Source organism: Hyperolius riggenbachi, chromosome 9 (assembly GCF_040937935.1).
Source record: "Hyperolius riggenbachi isolate aHypRig1 chromosome 9, aHypRig1.pri, whole genome shotgun sequence".
Lineage (NCBI taxonomy): Eukaryota > Metazoa > Chordata > Amphibia > Anura > Hyperoliidae > Hyperolius > Hyperolius riggenbachi.
In genome coordinates this window covers 270,225,858-270,246,240 of record NC_090654.1, presented here as the reverse complement: position 1 = coordinate 270,246,240, position 20,383 = coordinate 270,225,858, and the positions used below count along the sequence as shown (strand labels likewise).

The following is a 20,383-nucleotide window of genomic DNA, read 5'->3' as shown; positions in this document are numbered from 1 at the left end:
GACATATATCTACTGACCTGTGGACGAAGTGGTTAAAGTTACCGATTCTCTGACATCCGAGATGAAAATCAACTGATGAGATAAACGATTAAATCTATCCTCCTTCTCCTCAAATATTATATATTTCAAATCTAATTTTTACGTTTTTACTGTTTCATTGTCTCTTAACAAATATTCATTGAAGTATGCCAGACCTACACTATATAAACTATTGGCCCTTTTTATCTCTTTCCTGTTTTATGGCTGCAATTCCCTATCAGTGAGGGTAAAGGTGGCCACTAAGAGTCCAAATTCTAGCGGAAAATTGTTCGAGCGTTCAGATAATTCTGATCGGATATGATTGGATTGGTTGTAAATAATCTCCATTGATGGGCACAATCGATTATGGACGATTATAAAAACAATAAGTGGATTTTCTCCAAACCAAAGTTTGGATTTACTTGTCGGTTGTGGTAGATCGGAAGCAAATATTGGTTCGTTGATGGTGTAGTGAACGATGTATTATGACATTTCACTTCTGATCAGAAGTATCTGATCATTCAAACGATGTTTCGCTAGATGATCATTAATGGCCACCTTTATTCTATAGTCCAAACCGGTTCTATAGTCCAAACCTGGACTGAAACTGCCAAATTTCATGCATGTATGGGGACTTTGTTATTAACTGCTAAGGCTGGCGGTATTTTTCAATTTAGATCTACTGGTTTATAGCACAAATACAGCCTAATCATGCATGCCAAATCTGGCCCTCAGAGCCATTGCATTTGGCCCTCAAGTTTCCCCACTTTGCATTCTGTTTGGTCCGTACGCTCTAGACCACCAGGGAAGCCATATGGGGGAGGTAGGGGGGAAGCACTTAACACTAGAGAACTTTATAGGGCCGGGTGAAGGGCTGGAGGCCACTGAAAAAAACAGGGAACTGTATAGGGCAGGAAGGACCACTAGACACTTGGGAACTGTATAGGGGAAGGAGGACCACTAGACACCAGGGAACTGTATAGGGAAGGGAGGACCATTAGACAACAGGGAACTGTATAGGGGAGGGAGTGGATCACTAGACAACAGGTAACTGTATAGGGGAGGGAGGGGGACAACTAGACACCACTGAACTGTATAGGAGTTGAAGGGGGGCCATTAGCCACCAGGGAACTTTATAAGGTAGGAAGGGGGTCAGTAGACATTGAGGTTGGTCCGCGACTAGGTCCCAGCAGGGCCGAGGCAGAGAGGCTCCAACCTCAGGGCGCAGTGTAGGAGGGGGTGCAAAACTCGCTCAGCTATCATTCCCCTATTGTGTTTGAAGCAGAGAGAAATAAGAAAAGGGGATACATGGCAGTGACTGCAAGCCAGATAACTAGAGATTAAGGTGTTGGGGAGGGGGGGTGGTTGGTTGGGGGCACCTTTTAGTCTAATAGCAATCAGAGTGTGACGGCTGGGGTGGGAGGGATGGAGGGGCGCACTTTAGTGTCTCAGCCTTGGGTGCTGGAGGACCTTGTCCCGGCTCTGGGTCCCAGTGTTCAATTTCGGCCCACTTTGTATTTGAGTTTGACACCACCGGCCTAAATAGACATTTATCCCACTTTACTGGGATATATTCAGTTATCAGGAGAATGAGCGAAGTTCTAAGGCGGTCGGTGGGGCAGATCGTTGGGTTATTGAGGAACGCCTGAGATTTCGCGCTCTCGCCAGTGACGATACTGTGGTATCCAGCGGGGAGCTGTGGGAACATCTCTCCTCATAGCGCAGGTTACGAGCGTCAGATAACAATGTGGCGTCCCTCTGGGCATTGCGGTTTGGTCTGTTTCTGTGTGTGAGACACAGATCAGTCTCTGAGCAGCAACACTCGGGGAGCGTGTGCTGCTAGCAGATAAACACAACATCAGCCTCTCTCTCAGTGTGTTTACCAGCACACGGGTGAGGCGATCACATGCATGGGGCACTGAGAGGGCCCCCGGTGACTGAGGGCCCTCCTGCAGATCTATACACACACCCTCCAACCCAGGCAAGAGGCATCAGGTAAGGATGACTGATGACCAAAAACATTGCTCTGAAAGTGCCAGTTAGTCTATGTTCCTGTTATACCATATTGGCAGCGCATATCCATCACTGTGGCCCCAACGACCCTGATTCAGGAGAGGAAGTATTGCCATTCTACAGCAATGCATCTGCTGCCCAACATAAACATGCAAGTCGGGCGAGAGGGACATGTATAAACGGGTCCATATGAGCGAATCGGTAAAAGTCCGCAGGAGCCCTTACGGAAAAAACTGCATCGCCATAGGTGCCTACTGTAAAAGCTCCGACTTGCAGAAAACAGACAGAAATATGGGCGCACGGCGGCGTCTGCATTTGGGCGCCTCCAGGTACTGAAATTTACCTTCTTTGCCGCAAATCGCTGATTTTATAATGGCCACAATATGCGTCTGTGAAAATGTTTATGAAATAGCACACAAAAGTCTAAAATCCCGAATGCGGTATTTTCCCGACCAGATTTTTTTGAACGCACATGCTTTTATGAATGATAGCCAATGAGATGATAATTACCAACATAACACCAATGAAGAGCTAACACAGTAGCTGAAGGAGGGCCCCTTTGGTCCAATCGCAACCTCTGCACCCCCTATTGCTACGCCACTGCCTGCACCCTTTTTTCCAGGTGACTTTTTTTTAATGTATGCTCCTACACTCGTGCTAGCCTATTGTTCCCCGGGTGCCCAAGTGAGGGATGGTCCAACCGGTTGTGAACCTCCATATTGGTGGTAAAGTTTAAAGGGAACCAGAGACGAAGCGCCCTCATGTATTTTACCATATATATCAGTGGGAACATTAGAGAAAACACCTACCCTGCTTTCTGTTTCATTCTGCACTGCATAGCTTGCTTCTAATCAGCCCTGATAAAATCCCCGACTGAGCATTCAGTCTGGCTTTGCTCAGGAATATTTATAGCTCAGTCTGTGTTCTCTCATGTCTTTTCAAGTCCAAGCCTGCCCCCTGCTGGCTCTGCTCAGGAATCATTATAGCTGAGTCATTATAGCAAAGCCAGACTCAATGCTCAGTCGGGGATTTTATCAGGTGTGATAAGAAACAAGCTGTGCAGTGCAGAATGAAACAGAAAGCATGGTAGGTGTTTTCTCGAATGCTCCCGCTGATCTATATGGTAAAATACATGAGGGTGCTTCGTCTCTGGTTCACTTGAAAGGTGTCCGCCACTAATTGTCCAATCTTGATTGTACAATTTTACCACTTCTATGTAAGACTCAGGGCTGGTGCACACCAAACACGCTTCGAATCAGAGCCGGGACAAGGTCCTCCAGCACCCAAGGCTGAGACACCAAAGTGCGCCCCTCCATCCCTCCCACCCCAGCAGTCACACACGGATTGCTATTACACTAAGAGGCGGCCCAGGGCCCCCAACACCTTAATCTCTAGTTATCTGGCTTGTAGTCACTTCCATGTATCTCCTTTTCTTATTTCTTTCTGCTTCAAACACAATAGGGGAATGACAGGTGAATGAATTGTGCGCCCCCTCCTACACTGCGCCCTGAGGCTGGAGCCTCTCCAGCCTATGCCTCCGCCTGGCCCTGCTTCGAATCGCTTTTTAAAACGCCATCACTTTGAAAAGCGCTTGGCTAATGTATTTGAATGGGATGAAGCACACCAGAGCGATGTGATTTTCTCCCAAACGCAAACGCGGGTCCTGCAGCATTTCTGAGGCAATTCAGCCTCAATGTTAAAGGAATACTATCGATTCACATATTTTTTTCAATTGACACAGGAATTGTTTGGGAAGTGCTGCTAAGTACTGGTGTATACATTTTAGTAGCAACTTCTTTGTTTACTGTTAGCAAAATACTTTCAAACTTTACTGACGCCAAAACTGACGGCTGACTGAGCCATGAGGAGAGGGGAAATTCCCCTCACACTTGATCAGTTAACTCTATGTGTAACTCTGAGTGTGACAGAGAAGAGAGAGAGCTCCCAACAGCTGCAGCTCCTGTGTCCTGTCTTTCTGACTGACATGTCTGAAAAGAGCAGAGGAAATGTAACTAATTGTCACAGCTTTTCATACTGTTTTTGCTTTCAGAGTTTGATATGTTTGATATTTGCTTTCTGTAGTCTGATATGCAACTCTGGCTGTGCATTGAAGCAGACACCCCTTCTGCAATTGATTTGTCCCAATGTAGCTAAATCCTACCCTCAATAAATTACAGCTTTTGCCTCTGATATTTAACATGAAAGTAGGAAAATGTTTACACAGCTACTTAGACATTATTTGCACACTGTCATTTTAGAACACTTGGGTATCGATAGTATTCCTTTAAGTGTAGGAAAGTGGAAAATACCTATAAAAAAATCGCTAGAAAAGAGCGATTTTCCAAGCATTGCTACACAAAAATGCTCCAAAAATCGCTAGACATAACTAGAAAATCGCTAGGCACATGCCTAGAATCGCTTAGAAAAATCACTTCTAAAAATGCTGAGCGTTTGTGATTACGCCAGCGCTTTTAGGTGTGCACCAGCCCTCATATGTAAGGGCTTGTTCACACCTAGGGCGTTTTCTCCTTTTTTTAAGTGCTGGCGATTTTCAAAATCGCCCTAAAAGCGCTTGTGCAATGATCCCCTATGAGAAAGTTCACATCTGAGCGGTTCGATTCTGATCCGCTGTCCAAAGAGCTGCTTGTAAGATTTTTGGGGCGATTTGCTTCAATGGAAGTTGTAGGGAAATCACAAAACGATTGAAAGTGCTTTGTATAGCGATTACCCCAGCACTTTTAGGAATAAGTACATTGTATTTATTATTCTCCTGGGTCAGATAGTTCACTTCCTGACTTGTATCAGGAAGTGAACAAACAGAACCGCTCTGCAAAAGCGCTTAGAAAAGCGCTTTATACAAAATGGAAGTGCGCAGGGAAGCGCTGAGAGGGAAAAAAATTGCCCAGAAAATCGCTGGGGTCTGATGCCGAATGAGCAGGTTAGGAGTAGGGATGGGCGGAAATGTCGATTTACAATTCCGCAGAAATTCTGATTTCCGTCAATGCCAATTATCGATTCCACAGATTTCCGATCGGTTTCTGATTTCTCAGTGTTTTTTTTTTTTTTTTTGGGTCATTTTATTTGCATTCTCCAATTGGCTAAAGACTTCTGAGTTGACTCTGCATTCTCTGAATGGTCCAATGCTTCAGAGTTCTGTGATTGGACTAAAATTACCGAGTTGTGGTAATGCAGTATTTCTACAGAAATCCGAAGTAACATCTTATACTGCACATACTGGAGGTAGCAGAGATCTGCACACACTGCAGCTAATTTACTATCAGCACAGGCACAGAGTAACAACTTATACCGTACATACTGGAGGTAGCAGAGATCTGCACATGCTGCAGCTGGTTTAATATCAGTACTGTCACAGGGTAACAGCTTATACTGTATATTCTGGAGGTAGCAGAGATCAGCACACACTGCAGGTAGTTTACTATCAGTACAGGCACAGAGTAACAGCTTATACTGTACATACTGGAGGTAGCAGAGATCAGCACACACTGCAGGTAGTTTACTATCAGTACAGGCACAGAGTAACAGCTTATACTGTACATAGTGGAGGTAGCAGAGATCAGCACATGCTGTAGCTAGTTTACTATCAGTATAGTCACAAAGTAACAGCTTATACTGTACATACTGGAGGTAGCAGAGATCTGCACACACTGCAGCAAGTTCACTATTAGTACAGGCACAGAGTAACAGCTTATACTGTACATTCTGGAGGTATCAGAGATCTGTACATGCTGCAGCTGGTTTACTATCAGTACAGTCACAGAGTAACAGTTTTATACTGTACATACTGGAGGTAGCAGAGATCTGCACACACTGCAGGTAGTTTACTATTAGTACAGGCACAGAGTAACAGCTTATACTGTACATACTGGAGGTAGCAGAGATCTGCACACACTGCAGCTAGTTTACTATTAGTACAGGCACAGAGTAACAGCTTATACTGTACATACTGGGGGTTGCAGAAACCAGCACACATTGCAGCTAGTTTACTACCAGTACAGGCACAGTGTAACAGCGTATACTGTACATACTGAAGGTAGCAGATATCAGCACACACTGCAGCTCATTTACTATCAGTACAGGCTCAATATAACAAATGAATCGGTGATACAAATATATTGCATTAATGATCGGGGCTCTAATTTAAGCCATGTAAATATAACCACAGTGCTGCTTTGGTGATGATGATGTGTGAATCGGACGCCGGTGACCCCCCTGCAGCACGGACGTCTCTGTTTGATGAGCAGATGGCGGAGCAGTCGGCAGACGCGGATCTTGCGGCGCCAGCAGGCGGGTCACGGTACCGGAGCGTAGGGAACAGACGTATATCGGCTCCGCAGGAGAATACGAGACAGATTGTTGGCTGGAATTCCCGTCCACAGATGGACATCTCCTCCAAACGCAGTCCTGGCATCAGATCTGATTGCGAGTTCTCTAGCAGATAAACCACACAACCGAGAACGCTGATACAGAGCAAATCAACCTCTTTATGACATTCAAGGGCCTGATAAATAATTTCCTCCCATACATCTGCACAAGAGATGCTGACTGAGCACCGAGTCTGTGTTAGGTGAACCAGATAACTGAAGCGAAAAAACAACTTATGATATAATGAATTGTATGAGTAGTATGGATAATGAATAGAACATTACATTAGTAGCAAAGAAGAGAGTCTCATATTTTTATTTTCAGTTATATAGCTTTATTTATAACAATGCATTATTCTGTCATATTTGCAGTTTATAAACCACAGTCTGTATTCTAAGCTGTTGAACAGAGCAGAGCTAATGACCCTTTGAACTTTCTTGCAAACCTTATCTCAAGCTGTCTCTCAGGCCTGGAACCCACAACAAGTCACAAACGGCAATCGCACTCGCTAGCTTTTTGAATTAACATTTTGTAAGTAATTTCTTGAGCATTTTCCGGCGATTTTGGTAGCGATTTTAAAAAGTCTAAGCTGTTTGCCAGCCATTGTGATTGTGGTTTGCGATCAGCAATTTCAATTCTGATTGGTCATTTTAAATTATTATTATTTCTTTTTAAGTTTGCAGTAATTGAAAATCACACACAAATCGCTATGTGTAGCAATTCATTAGCGATTTGCTAGCGCTTCAAAACTGTACATTGGAGCGCAAATGCTCCCAAAATGCTGCAAGTCCTGTGATTGCGATCTCCCTAATCACAATCGCTCCTTTGGAATCTGTCCCATCCATTTACCGTATTTTTTGTACTATAAGACGCTCCTGACCATAAGACGCACATAGGTTAAAGGGAAGGTTCAGGGAACTCTTGAAAAAAATAAAAATCCCTATCCACTTACCTGGGGCCTGCGCAGTACAGACCGGAGGACGTCCGATGACGTCAGCGCGCCCGCGTGGGACGCAGAAGAGCCCGGCCATGGAGCGCAGAAGAGCCCGACCTGGCAGCCGGCCTGGCCAGGTCGGGTCGGCCACCGAAGACGACCGGAAGCCTCTGGAGTGGCGGCGAGGGCACCTCCTGCCTGCCACGGGCTGGAGGAAGCCCCAGGTAAGTGGATAGGGATTTTTATTTTTTTCAAGAGTTCCCTGAACCTTCCCTTTAAGAGGACAAAAACCAGGGGAGAAATATATACTAAACCTGATGCATCCATGGTGAAGGGGAATCCTGTTGCTTATGTCCCCTTAGTACCTCATGCCCCCTTGTACCTCGTGTCTCCCTGTGTCCTCCTCTATGCCCCTTTGGTCCCCCTTGTGTCCTCCGTTTTTCCCCATGTGTCATGGGCACAGTACGGGGAGTCCCCAGCATTGCTCTGGCTTGGAGGTTCGTATTGGCAGGCATTTACAAGTCAGGAACTCCCAGCATTCGGACTATAAGACACAGTGACTCCTCCCCCCCCTCTCCCCCACACTTTTGGGGGAGAAAAAGTGAGTCTTATAGTCCAAAAAATACAGTACATTAGCAGAGCCTTTAGGGAAATCGCTAGCAATTTAGATCGATCTCTAAACGCTTTAAAAAAAACGCTCTAGTGGGTACTGGGTTCCTGCCCTCACGGTTTCTTGGCTGTTTAAGCTATTTAGAGAACATGTCTGATGGCTCAGAGAAGCTCTTTTGCATAGATAATAGCGCAAGTGTTTCAACTCTTCCTCTACTGGAAATCAAAACGAGACTCTTTTCTATGCTACTAATGTGCTTTGTGTTCTCTTTACTTCATATTATGTAGGTAGAAAAAAACAACATCTTCTAAGGCAGGGAACACACTAAGCAGAAATGCTAGCGTTGCAGAAAATGCAGCGAAAACGCACATAATGCAAGACAATGGGCCGCATGTAAAAACACATATACTTGTGTTTTACAATATGCGTTTTAAAAAATGCTGGTTTTGTTGCATATTTTTCAAAAACGCATCAGAAAGGCACATAATGAAAGTCAATGGTGACGCACAGGTATTGCGTTTTAGTGCGTTTTGCATGCGTTTTTATTTTTTCTTTTCAATGTTTGATGTATTTCTGCTTCCTATTGACTTCCTAGTGCTTTGCATAAAATTAAAATCAAAAACGCATATGTTTTTTGTATATGCGAACCACAAACGCTTTAAAACGCATGCAACACGCAAGAAAACGTATGTGCGGGGGAAAAAAAAACGCAAAACGTAAATGCACAGAAAACGCACGGAAATCGCACTAGAAATACACAAATGCATATGCATCAAAACGCTACATTTCCTGCACTGCCAAGTGTGCATCCAGCCTAACTGTAATACCTTTTAATTAGTGATGTACTACAAATACAATTCAGTATCTCTTAAAGGGATACTGTAGGGGGGGTCGGGGGAAAATGAGTTGAACTTACCCGGGGCTTCTAATGGTCACTCCCCAATGCTCCGGCCCCACCTCTGGTTCACTTCTGGAATTTCAGACTTTAAAGTCTGTAAACCACTGCGCCTGCGTTGCTCGCTCCCGCTGATGTCACCAGGAGCGTACTGCGCAGGCCCAATATGGTCTGTGTCTGCTCAGTACGCTCCTGGTGACAACAGCGGGAGCGAGGACACGGCAATGCAGGAACAGTGGTTTTTTAGACTTTAAAGTCTGAAATTCCAGAAGTGAACTGGAGGCGGGGCCGGAGCATTGGGGAGTGGCTGCGCGGGCACAGGATGTCTGCGGGGGACCATTAGAAGCCCCGGGTAAGTTCAACTAATTTTCCCCCCGACCCCCTTACAGTATTCCTTTAAGTTTATTTTCGTTTCAGATGTGCTTTAACTACTTTAGGACCGCGGTGATTGAAATCTATGCCCTGTTTTGGTGGGCTCCTGGCTGGCAGGGCATAGATTTCCATCACTACCCACAGTTGCTCCCCGCCGATCGCGCCGCTCAAACCCGACGGCTCTCGCCGCAGCTCACAGGCTCTGCCTGTCTCTATGACGAGTCATGTGAGCCGGTCAGGAGACTATTTCATTGGCTCCTGGCCGTGTCTATCAATGATGTAAGCTGCTCCTATTGGCTTACATTGATAGACACGGTCAGGAGCCAATGAAATAGTCTCCTGACCGGCTCACATGACTCTGCCGTCATAGAGTCTATGTCAGGAGGATTCCGGCGTGCGGCAGTGGATATGCACGGCGATTCGTTGGGATTCCGCTGGTACTTAAGTGGTTAAAGCCTAATTTCCATGATTGTGTTGTGTGCACACGATACGGATGCGGTTGCGATTGCATCCATTTATAATGCAAGGAGTCGCCAATATGCAGAAATGCATGCAGCCATGTGTTGCGGTTCCGTGGTGAATAGCAATGCATGGATAGAGACATCATACAGTGCAGTCTATGTACTTCTGATGATGTCCCTGCGGACTGTATCGGGTTGGGTGGCTGAAAACGCGCAGGTGGAAACAAGGCCTTACTGGGAATAAAAGTATTTCCTCTGTTCAGATCAGATCTAGGAACAAGTAACTTAGTAAAGAACTATAGGTTAAAAAAAAAATCTAATGAATAAAAATGTTTTTTTTTTTTTACAACATTCATTTACATTTTGAAATTGATCACAGGCGGTGACATCTTTAGTCCAGGCAGGTGCATCACTGCGGAATGTTTGGTTACTGAGTATTCCGATAGCCAGTGAAGCAGAAGCAGGAAATGTGGGCGCATGTGTGGTTAATGGAAAATCTGGACGCCTCTATTGCCAACTAGTACAAATATCCGTTATTGGGCACCAAAAGCAAAAATTTGGGTGCTTGTCACTTAATAAATATCTTTCAAAAATGTTTTTGTTTTTAAAATTGATCGTTTTTTTGTATTTTTGTTATTTGCAGCGGGGGTAGAGAAGTTACGCGTAAGGTTATGCTTCAGGTTCATGCTAACATGAAGTGCTCATTCACACTGCAGGCGTTTTCGGCTTTTTTTCGCCTGCCTGCGGTTTTTCAAAATGCCCCCTGACTGCAAGGACAATGAATGTCTATGAGAAGGTTCATATCAGCGCGGGTCGTGCGCGGTGCGGCTAGGAAAGCAGTACATGTTCCATTTTCGGGGCGATTCCACCTCAATGGAAGGTATAGGAAAATCGGCGAATGCATACAAAAACGTGCATTAAGGCGTTGAGAAGTATAAATACATTGTATTTATTATTTTCCGGGTCAAAGAGTTCACTTTCTGACTTGCGTCAGGGAGTGAATTACAAAACCGCTCGGGAAAAACACTTAGAAAACTGCTAAGCACAAAAACGAATCGCGCACCCAAGCGCCGCCGGGAATCGGAAAAATAGACGCCTCAAAAAAAACCCCAATGCAGACGATCAGAACGCAATGTGAACAAGTTCTCACTGATGTCTTACTATTGAATTTACCACTGTAAATAGACTATATGTATATACTGTATATATATAATACCAGGATGTAGGATGTATGATAAGGGGTGGGAGCAATAAGAGGATATGTTGGTGTCCGGAGAGGTGGCACGGTGAAGGAAATAATAGCTCAGGGGTGGGCTAGTAGGTGTGGTCAGAATAGGTGACTCAGTGATGTAGGAGAATAGATAAGTGGTGGGAGTGGGAGGATATCTTGGGGTGGCAGGGGGAGTGGATGGATAACTGAGGAGGTGGCATGAGTAGAAGGATAGGTCATGGGTTGGTAGGTCAGTAGGTGTGGTCAGAGGAGGAAACTCAGTGGTGTAGGATAATAGATAAGGGGTGGGAGGTTGGGGTCAGAAGAGGTGACATGGGGTGTGGAAGGATTCTTAAAAGGTGGGTTAGTAGGTGGGGTCAGAGGAGGTGACATGGAGACATTGGAGAGTATAAGGATAAATAAGGGGTGGGCTAGTAGGTGGGGTCAGAGGAGGTGACATGGAGAGTATAAGGATAGATAAGGGGTGGGCTAGTAGGTGGGGTCAGAGGAGGTGGCATGGAGAGTATAAGGATAGATAAGTGGTGGGTTAGTAGGTGGAGTCAGAAAAGAAGACTCAGTGCTGTAGGATAATAGATAGGGAGGTTATGTTGGGGTCAGGAGAGGTGGCATGGGGAGTGGAACGATAGCTAAGGGGTGGTCAGTAGGTGGGGTCAGAGGAGGTGGCATGGAGAGTATAAGGATAGATAAGTGGTGGGTTAGTAGGTGGGGTCAGAGGAGGTGGCATGGAGAGTATAAGGGTAGATAAGTGGTGGGCTAGTAGGTGGGGTCAGAGGAGGTGACATGGAGAGTATAAGGATAGATAAGGGGTGGGCTAGTAGGTGGGGTCAGAGGAGGTGACATGGAGAGTATAAGGCTACATAAGGAGTGGGCTAGTAGGTGGGGTCAGAGGAGGTGACATGGAGAGTATAAGGCTACATAAGGAGTGGGCTAGTAGGTGGGGTCAGAGGAGGTGGCATGGAGAGTATAAGGATAGATAAGTGGTGGGTTAGTAGGTGAGGTCAGAAGAGAAGACTCAGTGCTGTAGGATAATAGATGGGGAGGTTATGTTGGGGTCAGGAGAGGTGGCATGGAGAGTGGAACGATAGCTAAGGGGTGGTCAGTAGGTGGGGTCAGAGGAGGTGGCATGGAGAGTATAAGGATAGATAAGTGGTGGGTTAGTAGGTGGGGTCAGAGGAGAAGACTCAGTGCTGTAGGATAATAGATAGGGAGGTTATGTTGGCGTCAGGAGAGGTGGCATGGAGAGTGGAACGATAGCTAAGGGGTGGTCAGTAGGTGGGGTCAGAGGAGGTGGCATGGAGAGTAAAAGGATAGATAAGGGGGGGGCTAGTAGGTGGGGTCAGAGGAGGTGACATGGAGAGTATAAGGCTATGTAAGGAGTGGGCTAGTAGGTGGGGTCAGAGGAGGTGGCATGGGGAGTGGAACGATAGCTAAGGGGTGGTCAGTAGGTGGGGTCAGAGGAGGTGGCATGGAGAGTATAAGGATAGATAAAGGGTTGGTAGGTCGGTAGGTGGAGTCAGGAGAGAAGACCTACCAGTTCATAATTTGGGATGTGAGAAGAAATGACTAAAGAGGTGGAGAACATGCACATGTCATGCAGATGGTGTCCTAGCTGGGACAAGTTCCCAGGGCTCCAGTGCTACTCGCCAAGAGTGCAGACCCCCTTGCCACCATAAATGATTGGAGTTTGAAAGTTTATATTCAGTTTAATTGAGTTGTTCTTCTTTCTCCACAGTGGCAGTGCCCTCGACTGTGCCATCGCCGGCTCCCGTGCCTGTGCCCCCTCCTGATCCCAAACCCAACGGGCACCACCCCAGCCCGAGCCCCAGCCCCTCGCTGACCCCCCGCATGTCAATCTGCTCCCGGACCACTGTGGTGACGATGGACAATACCTCCCGGGGGCTGCGCTCTGTCATGAAGTGGAAAACCGTCTTGGCAGTCTTCGTGGTGGTGGTGGTCTATCTGGTGAGCGGTGGACTTGTCTTCCGGGCGCTGGAGCAACCCTTTGAAAGCAGTCAGAAGAGCACGATAGCACAAGAGAAGGCGGACTTCCTGCAGACCCATTCCTGTGTCACGCAACAACAGCTGGAAGCCATGATCAAGGTGAGACTCCACCCCCTTCCTACTTAATTAATGCAACTAAATCCTGGTACTTACCTGTGATTCTGATTGGTCAGTGATGGGCCAATTTTACCATCTCCATGTAGTATGAGAGCTTACCTACAAAATCTGTTCATAGTATTCAAAATCTGTTGTCCCTAATTTTAATTGGAGATGGTGAAATTGGGCAATCAAATTTGGAGGTGTGTGCACATCGTGAGACTGGCCACACACTAGGCAATCTCAGACTACTATCTTCTATTCAGTCTTATGGTACGTACACACTTGCGACGATGGTCGTTTGAAACAACAGCTTAACGATCGGTCTGCCAACAATCGGGTAAAGAATTTTACCAAACGATACAGGGGTGGGAGGGAGACAGCAAAGCAGCACAGTGCAAATCACCTGATCACTTTCTTTAACCACTTTGTCCTCCTTGACGTATAAAAACGTCAAGGAGGACAGGTGCGCTCCCGCGCGCTCCCGCGGCCGATCGTGCGCGTGCACGAGCACTCCCGGCCACGGATTCGGTAGCCACGGAATCAATGTATCGGGCTATGGAGCCCGATCAGTGATTCCTCTCCCCCGCTGAAAAAGCGACAGCTTCTCCCGGAAGCTTCGCTTTTTCTGAAGCCATGTCCCTCTAAGCGTACATTGTACGCTTAGAGTGACGTCATGTAAACAAAATCGAGATTGCCATCTTGTGGCCAAAAAGTAAAACTACAAGTAAAAGAAAAAAAACATTACCATACACAAATATTTCCCCAAATAAAACACTTTTATATCCCACCCTCCCAAAAATGCCCACATAAAATGTTTAATAAAAAAACAAAACAAAACCATTACTATAAAAAAAAACAAAAAACACAAATATTTACCTAAGGGTCTAAACTTTTTAAATATCTATGTAAAGATGAAATATTTCTCTCTATTTTTTTTTTTTTATAAGCTTGTAAATAGTGATGAATGCAAAATGGAAAAAATGCTCTTTTATTTCCAAATAAAATATTGTCGCGATACATTGTGATAGGGACATAATTTAAACGGTGAAATAACCGTGACAAATGGGCAATTACAATACGTGGGTTTTAATTATAGAGGCATGTATTATTTTAAAACTATAATGGCCGAAAACTGACAAATAATGAATTTTTTCATTTTTTTTCTTATTCTTACTGTTAAAATGCATTTACAGTAAGGTAGCTCTTAGCAAAATGTACCCCCCAAAGAAAGCCTAATTGGTGGCGGAAAAAACAAGATATAGATCAGTTAATTGTGATAAGTAGTGATAAAGTTATAGGCTAATGAATGGGAGGTGAACACTGCTCGGATGCATAAAGTGAAAACGACTGAGAGCTTAAGTGGTTAACCACTTCCTGCCAGAGGACATGAAAATATGTTACTGCACTCGCCTCTCTACAAAATGCTAGATATCACTATTTATCTCTGAGCTGATAAAAAGAGTTGAAAAAGAATGGCAGCAACCTCCCATGCACCCCCCGGGGAATTGAATAGCAGGACTAATTAGTAAACAAGTGTAAAATGAACGTTGCAGGAGAAGACAAATGCATCAAGTGAGTAGGGTATAGAATGATGAAAACAAATTAACTGAATTAACTTGAATACAGGACAGCTTTCTACTTGGTATTTTGGACATTAGGATGCTGTTAATGATTTCACAGAAGCAGACTCCTGTTTGTGTTGATAAAACTTTTCAGTAAGACTCAGTACGTTGTTTTAGGTTATAAACTTCTGTCGTCCTCCCCGTTACCCGGACTGACTCACTGTGTACAGAGCAGCACAAACACTTCCTGACTGATCCTTCTCTGATCCGGCGCATCACTTGTATTTCTATGAAGTTGTCCTACTTGCGAGACGCCTGACGTGACGACTTTGTGTCTTTCATGTCTTCTTGTTTTGTAGCTGACAGGTTCTCTTTGACGCCAGGGCAGACAAAGATCTATCGGCCTCCACAGAGCACATTATCAAACCTTCTGGGGAACAAATGTTCCGGAATCGAGAGGCTACTTAAGGCTATAATTAGGGTAATTAGCAGCAATATTTACCAAGGTGTGATGTGCTATCTCCATGGTGTGATATAGGCCCTCAGTAAATGCTATGGGTACCCCTGACGGTATTTGGGCCGGGTTTAGGGGGCACTCTTTGTAGTCAGTCTATAGGGGTGAGTTTAGAGAATAAAAACCTGATAAATCATGAATAAATAAGCCTGGATAGATATTTTAGTTAAAGTGTAACTGTCGGGCATAAAATAAAAAATCAATTCTTTATTTGTATCTGGTAAACAAGTAATACGGATGCTAATCAGGCAATCCAAAAGTTAAAATCACTATTACTTTTCTTGTTGATTAATTATCATTCCCCAGTTTACATGACTCTTATTTGGTACACAGAAAATTTGGTACACAAAAGAGAAGTTGCAGGGCATGCTGGGTTGTCTTTTTTTGCGTCTCTACTTCCTCTCAGACTTAACTAATGCAGCCTGATTGGCTGAAGCCTCGTTCCCTCCTGTTTTCCCCTCCCACACCTCGGTTCCTCTCTGATTGGCCAAAATTTCTCAGGCTGAAACAATGCACTTTCTATAGTGAAGGGCGGGCAAATCAGGCAGAGGAGACTAAGGGCGGATATTACATCAGGGCTGGCTTCAAAATAGCCACAGTAAATATGGAAACTGTGTAGAATAGGATTCTCTACTTCTCCTTTATAAAATTCACAGAAATCATAACGTAAACAGTGCAATACATGTGTTATGCAAGTAGAGCAAGTATTTATCTACTTATATATTTGTTTTTTTCCCTGAGATAGTATGGCTGACAGCTCCTCTTTAAAGGGAAACTGAACAGACCTGAAAAATGGAATACTGAGCTTACTTGGGGCTTCCTCCAGCCCCTCGTAGCCTGTTAGGCCTCGCGGGCTGAAGTCTTCTGGGTCCCCTCTGTTCTCCTGTTGGTGGCTCGTTAGCTGTGCGACCTGACCGGGAGTGGTATAATACAGTGCATGTGCAGCCTGTCCGCGTGCCTGTCTTGTGCCCGTCGCTGTGAGCATTCTGCACATGCGTGGGGTTCATTCTTTCAAGAATTGAACATGCGCAGAACACTCACGGCAAGGAACGCATGACCGAGATGGGTCAGACGGGCGCACAGACAGGCTACGGGGGGCTGGAGGAAGCCCCAAGTACGTTCAGTATTGCATTGTTGCTGTCTGTTTAGGGTTCCTTTAATTAAAAGCGTAATTTAGCTGCAGTGTGTGCCGATCTCTGCTGCCTCCAGTAACTACAGTATAAGGTGCAGGGCCGGATTTACCATAAGGCAGTTAGGCACGTGCCTACAGGCGCCTGATGATGGAAAGGCGGCTTACTCCCCTCCCCTAGTGCCTCCCTCCCTCCTTCCCTATGCAGAGTCCTGATGAGAGTGTAATTGTGAGGTTACCCACCCTGCTCGCAGCATTCCACTGATTCTCCATTCAGTCAGGGGCATTTCTAGCCACTTAATACTTGGGGGCACCTCTAGCTACCTAATATTGAGGGTACCTCTGGTTATCTAAGTCTAAGGGGCAACTGTAGCTACCTAAGACAGGCAAGGGGAGTAAGCGAGAAGTGACAGCTGGGTCACCTAGCACACAAGTGGTGCGGTTCGTTGAGGGTTTGCAGGTTCATGTCTAGGGGGGCCAGGACATCTGTGCCTATAGGCTTGTGTGTGTGTGTTTGTGTGTAACTACAGGGTGGCAATGTGTACTAGTAACAGAGGTCTTTCTACATCCTGTGTCTATGGGAAGAGGTTTTGAATAAAACTTGTTCTTTTGTCTTCTTGGTGAGTTGCAGCCAAGAGCCATTAAACCTGATTAATATTTGTTTCTCCTGCATTCTACATTGCTGCGCACTAAAAAGCTATCTCATCTAGCCTTTCTATCACCTCTATCACCTGTACTGTTATTAAACTAGCTACAGTGTGTGCTGATCTCTGCTACCTCCAGTATGTACAGTATAAGCTGTTACTGCATGCATGTACTGACAGCAAACTAGCTGGAGTGTGTGCCAATCTCTGCTATCTCCAGTATGTACAGTACAAGCTGTTACTCTGTGCCAATACTGATAGTAAATTAGCTGCACTGTGCCTATACTGATAGTAGACTAGCTGCAGTGTGTGCTGATCTCTGCTACCTCCAGTATGTACAGTATAAGCTGTTACTGTGTGCCTATACTGATAGTAAACTAGCTGCAGCCTGTGCTGTTCTCTGCTACCTCCAGTATTTACAGTATAAACTGTTTCGCTCTGTCCCTGTACTGATAGTAAACTAGCTGCAGTGTGTGCGTTGATCTCTGCTACTTCTAGCATGTACAATAAAAATTTTTACCATGTGCCTGTACTGATAGTAAACTAGATGCAGTGTGTGCCGAACTTTGCTACCCCTAGTATGTACAGTATAAGCTGTTACTGTGTGACAATACTGATAGTAAACTAGCTGTTCTGTGTCTACACTGATAGTAAACTAGCTGCAGTGTGTGTGCTGATCTCTACTACCTCCAGTATGTACAGTATAAGCTGTTACTGAGTGCTTATACTGATAGAAAGCTAGGTGCAGTGTGTGCTGATCTCTGCTACCTCCAGTGTGTTCAGTATAAGCTGTAACTCTGTGCCTGTACTGATGGTAAACTAGCTGCAGTGTGTGCGCTGATCTCTGCTACTTCTAGCATGGACAATAAAAGCTTTTACCATGTGCCTGTACTGATAGTAAACTAGATGCAGTGTGTACCGAACTTTGCTACCTCCAGTATGTACAGTCTAAGCTGTTACTGTGTGACAATACTGATAGTAAACTAGCTGTTCTGTGTCTATACTGAAAGTAAACTAGCTGCAGTGTGTGTGCTGATCTCTACTACTTCCAGTATGTACAGTATAAGCTGTTACTGAGTGCCTATACTTATAGTAAGCTAGGTGCAGTGTGTGCTGATCCCTGCTGCCTGCAGTATGTACAGCATAAGCTGTTACTGTGTGTCTGTACTGATAGTATACTAGCTGCAGCATGTGGTGATCCATGCTACCTCCAGTCCATACCCTCCCATCCCCCCCCCCCCCCCACACACACACACACACACAGTTGCAAAGTGAAGTTAGTTTGCAGCAGTGTTTGCTGTCGCACAGAGTAGACACAGTATATTTTCTCTGGGGCATTGTTAGAGTGTGAATATTAAATTGCCTTGTGTGACCCCATCCTCAGCCTCCCCTTCTCTGTATTACGAGGGGTTACACCGCGTAGGAAGCAGGGGGACCGCTATAGTCAGAGCTGATGCAGAGCCTGTTTTCCTCTGTGTGGGCCTCTGTGCTGCATTGCAGTAAGTTCCACTGCAAAACAGCAGCTGAGGTGATATGACGGAAGGAGACGGAGCGGCCACACAGCAACCGAGGACACACGTCCCCCCGCGGCCAGCGGCGGCTCATAATAAATACCCCCCAACCCCCCCACCCACCCACAGGGGGGGGGGGGTGTCACCGGAGTCTATAAACTCCAATAGGGGATATTAGATAAATCCTGGGATTTCTCTGCACTCTGCCTCTCTGCTTGGTGACAACATACAAAGCCATCAGCAGAGGCCGTACAGAGGGTCTTCCCTTAGGTGGTCCGCTGTCATTATAGAGGATCAGAGGTGAAGGGAATACACTCCGCCAATAACACATCCAGCTGCACTTGTCCTGTTTACTCCTTCCTGCTGCAAAGATTGTACACACAAGAGGGGGGTTGTTCTATTTGCAAGCTTAACCTTTTATCCAAACATTTGTGCGTTAGGCCTTGTTCACATTGGGTGCATTCAGAAAGGTATTTAAAGAGACACTGAAGGGAAAATAAAAATGATGATTTCATGATTTGTATGTGTAGTACAGCTAAGAAATAAAACATTAGGAGCAGAGAAATAAGTCTAATATTGTTTCCAGTACAGGAAACTCCAGTTGTTATCTATGCAAAAGAGCCATTGAGCTCAACAACTTTCAAAGTCGCAGAGAGCTCTGTCTTCTGAAGCTGGTTATCTCAACTGTCAGTCATTGTATTTTTTTTTGCTCTGCCAGAGGACAGGTCAACAGTTCACTGGCCTGCTCTGGAAAATCATTTAGAATGCTGAGTAGTGTGTAAACTGCAAATATTAGAGAATGATGCAATGTTATAAAAAACACTATGTAACTGAAAATAAAAGTATGAGAATATTTTCTATGCTACTAATGTTCTAGTAATTATCTATATTACACAACCAATTCATTATATCATAATTTTTTTTCGCTTAAGTGTCTCTTTAAGTGCATGCTAAAAAACACATGCGTTGATGCGCATTTAATAACCCGTTTCAGTGTGTTTTGGTGCGCTTTTTTTTAGTGGACCCATGTGTTTTACATGTGCTTAAACATTCCTGAACACAATTTTGTTCTGCATGTTTTGCTTATTTGATGTAGCAATTGTCAATAAAGATTTGTTTTCATTTGACAATGTTTTTTTTTTTTTAATCAGGGGTTAAAAAAATGCATCTCCAAAGCGCATTGCTATGCACTTCTATGTGCTAAAATAGCGCACCCATGGGGGGGAGGGGGAGCATTAAATGAACTTATCTACGGTGGTTGCTGCATTGCCCAGTCCAGTCTAGTGCATTCCAGGCTGCTGGTGTACGTCGGGAAATGTGGTCCTCCATCCACTCAGGGCCGGCGCTACCATTAAGGCAAAGGTGGCAGCTGCCCCAGGGCCCCAGAGCTTGTAGGGGCCCCCAGTGGCTACAAGAGGAAAAAAAAATTTGCAAATCGGCCTTATAGTTTTTGAGAAAATCGATTTTAAAGTTTCAAAGGAAAAAAACAAAACACATTTAAAAACCTGTCGACTTTAATGGTTAATAGCAAATCCACCTTAAATGCTAGAAACAATAAATTTGCAGGATATGTTAAGGAAATCATTAGGAATAAGAGGAAAAAACTATTTTTCAAAAAGACCTTATAGTTTTTGAGAAAATCGATTTTAAAGTTTAGAAGGAAAAAAAGTATAGTTTTAAATGCGGTAAATGTCACTTTTAGTAGCAAACCTAACGGTAGTGTAATTTTACATGCATCAAACGAAAGCGCAATAAATTTCCTGACGGGGTTTCCAGGGGGTCTATACCCAGCCGCAGCGCTTTGGCCAGGGATCGCTATACAGCCGCAATATGGCTGTATGAAGATCTCTGGCATTTTTTCCTATTTTCCCAATTTTTTTTTTATGTTTAGAGTGTGGGAGTTTAAAAAAAAAAAAAAATTATGTGGGGTCCCCCCTCCTGAAACTTTTTAACCCCTTGTCCCCCATGCAGGCTGGGATAGCCAGAATGTGGAGCTCTGACCGATT

General features: G+C 44.8%; 1 protein-coding gene across 4 annotated transcripts in view; it reads left to right on the top strand.

Annotated features, from left to right (window-relative positions):
• The window catches only part of KCNK10 (potassium two pore domain channel subfamily K member 10), a 136,243-nt gene that overhangs the window by 61,858 nt on the left and 54,002 nt on the right, over nucleotides 1-20,383 (top strand). For all 4 annotated transcript variants that reach the window (XM_068252244.1, XM_068252242.1, XM_068252245.1 and 1 more), the window contains exon 2: nucleotides 12,650-13,017. In XM_068252244.1, coding sequence (XP_068108345.1) covers nucleotides 12,763-13,017 — 255 coding nt within the window. In that variant the 5' untranslated portion in view covers nucleotides 12,650-12,762. The remainder of the gene's footprint in view (nucleotides 1-12,649; nucleotides 13,018-20,383) is intronic.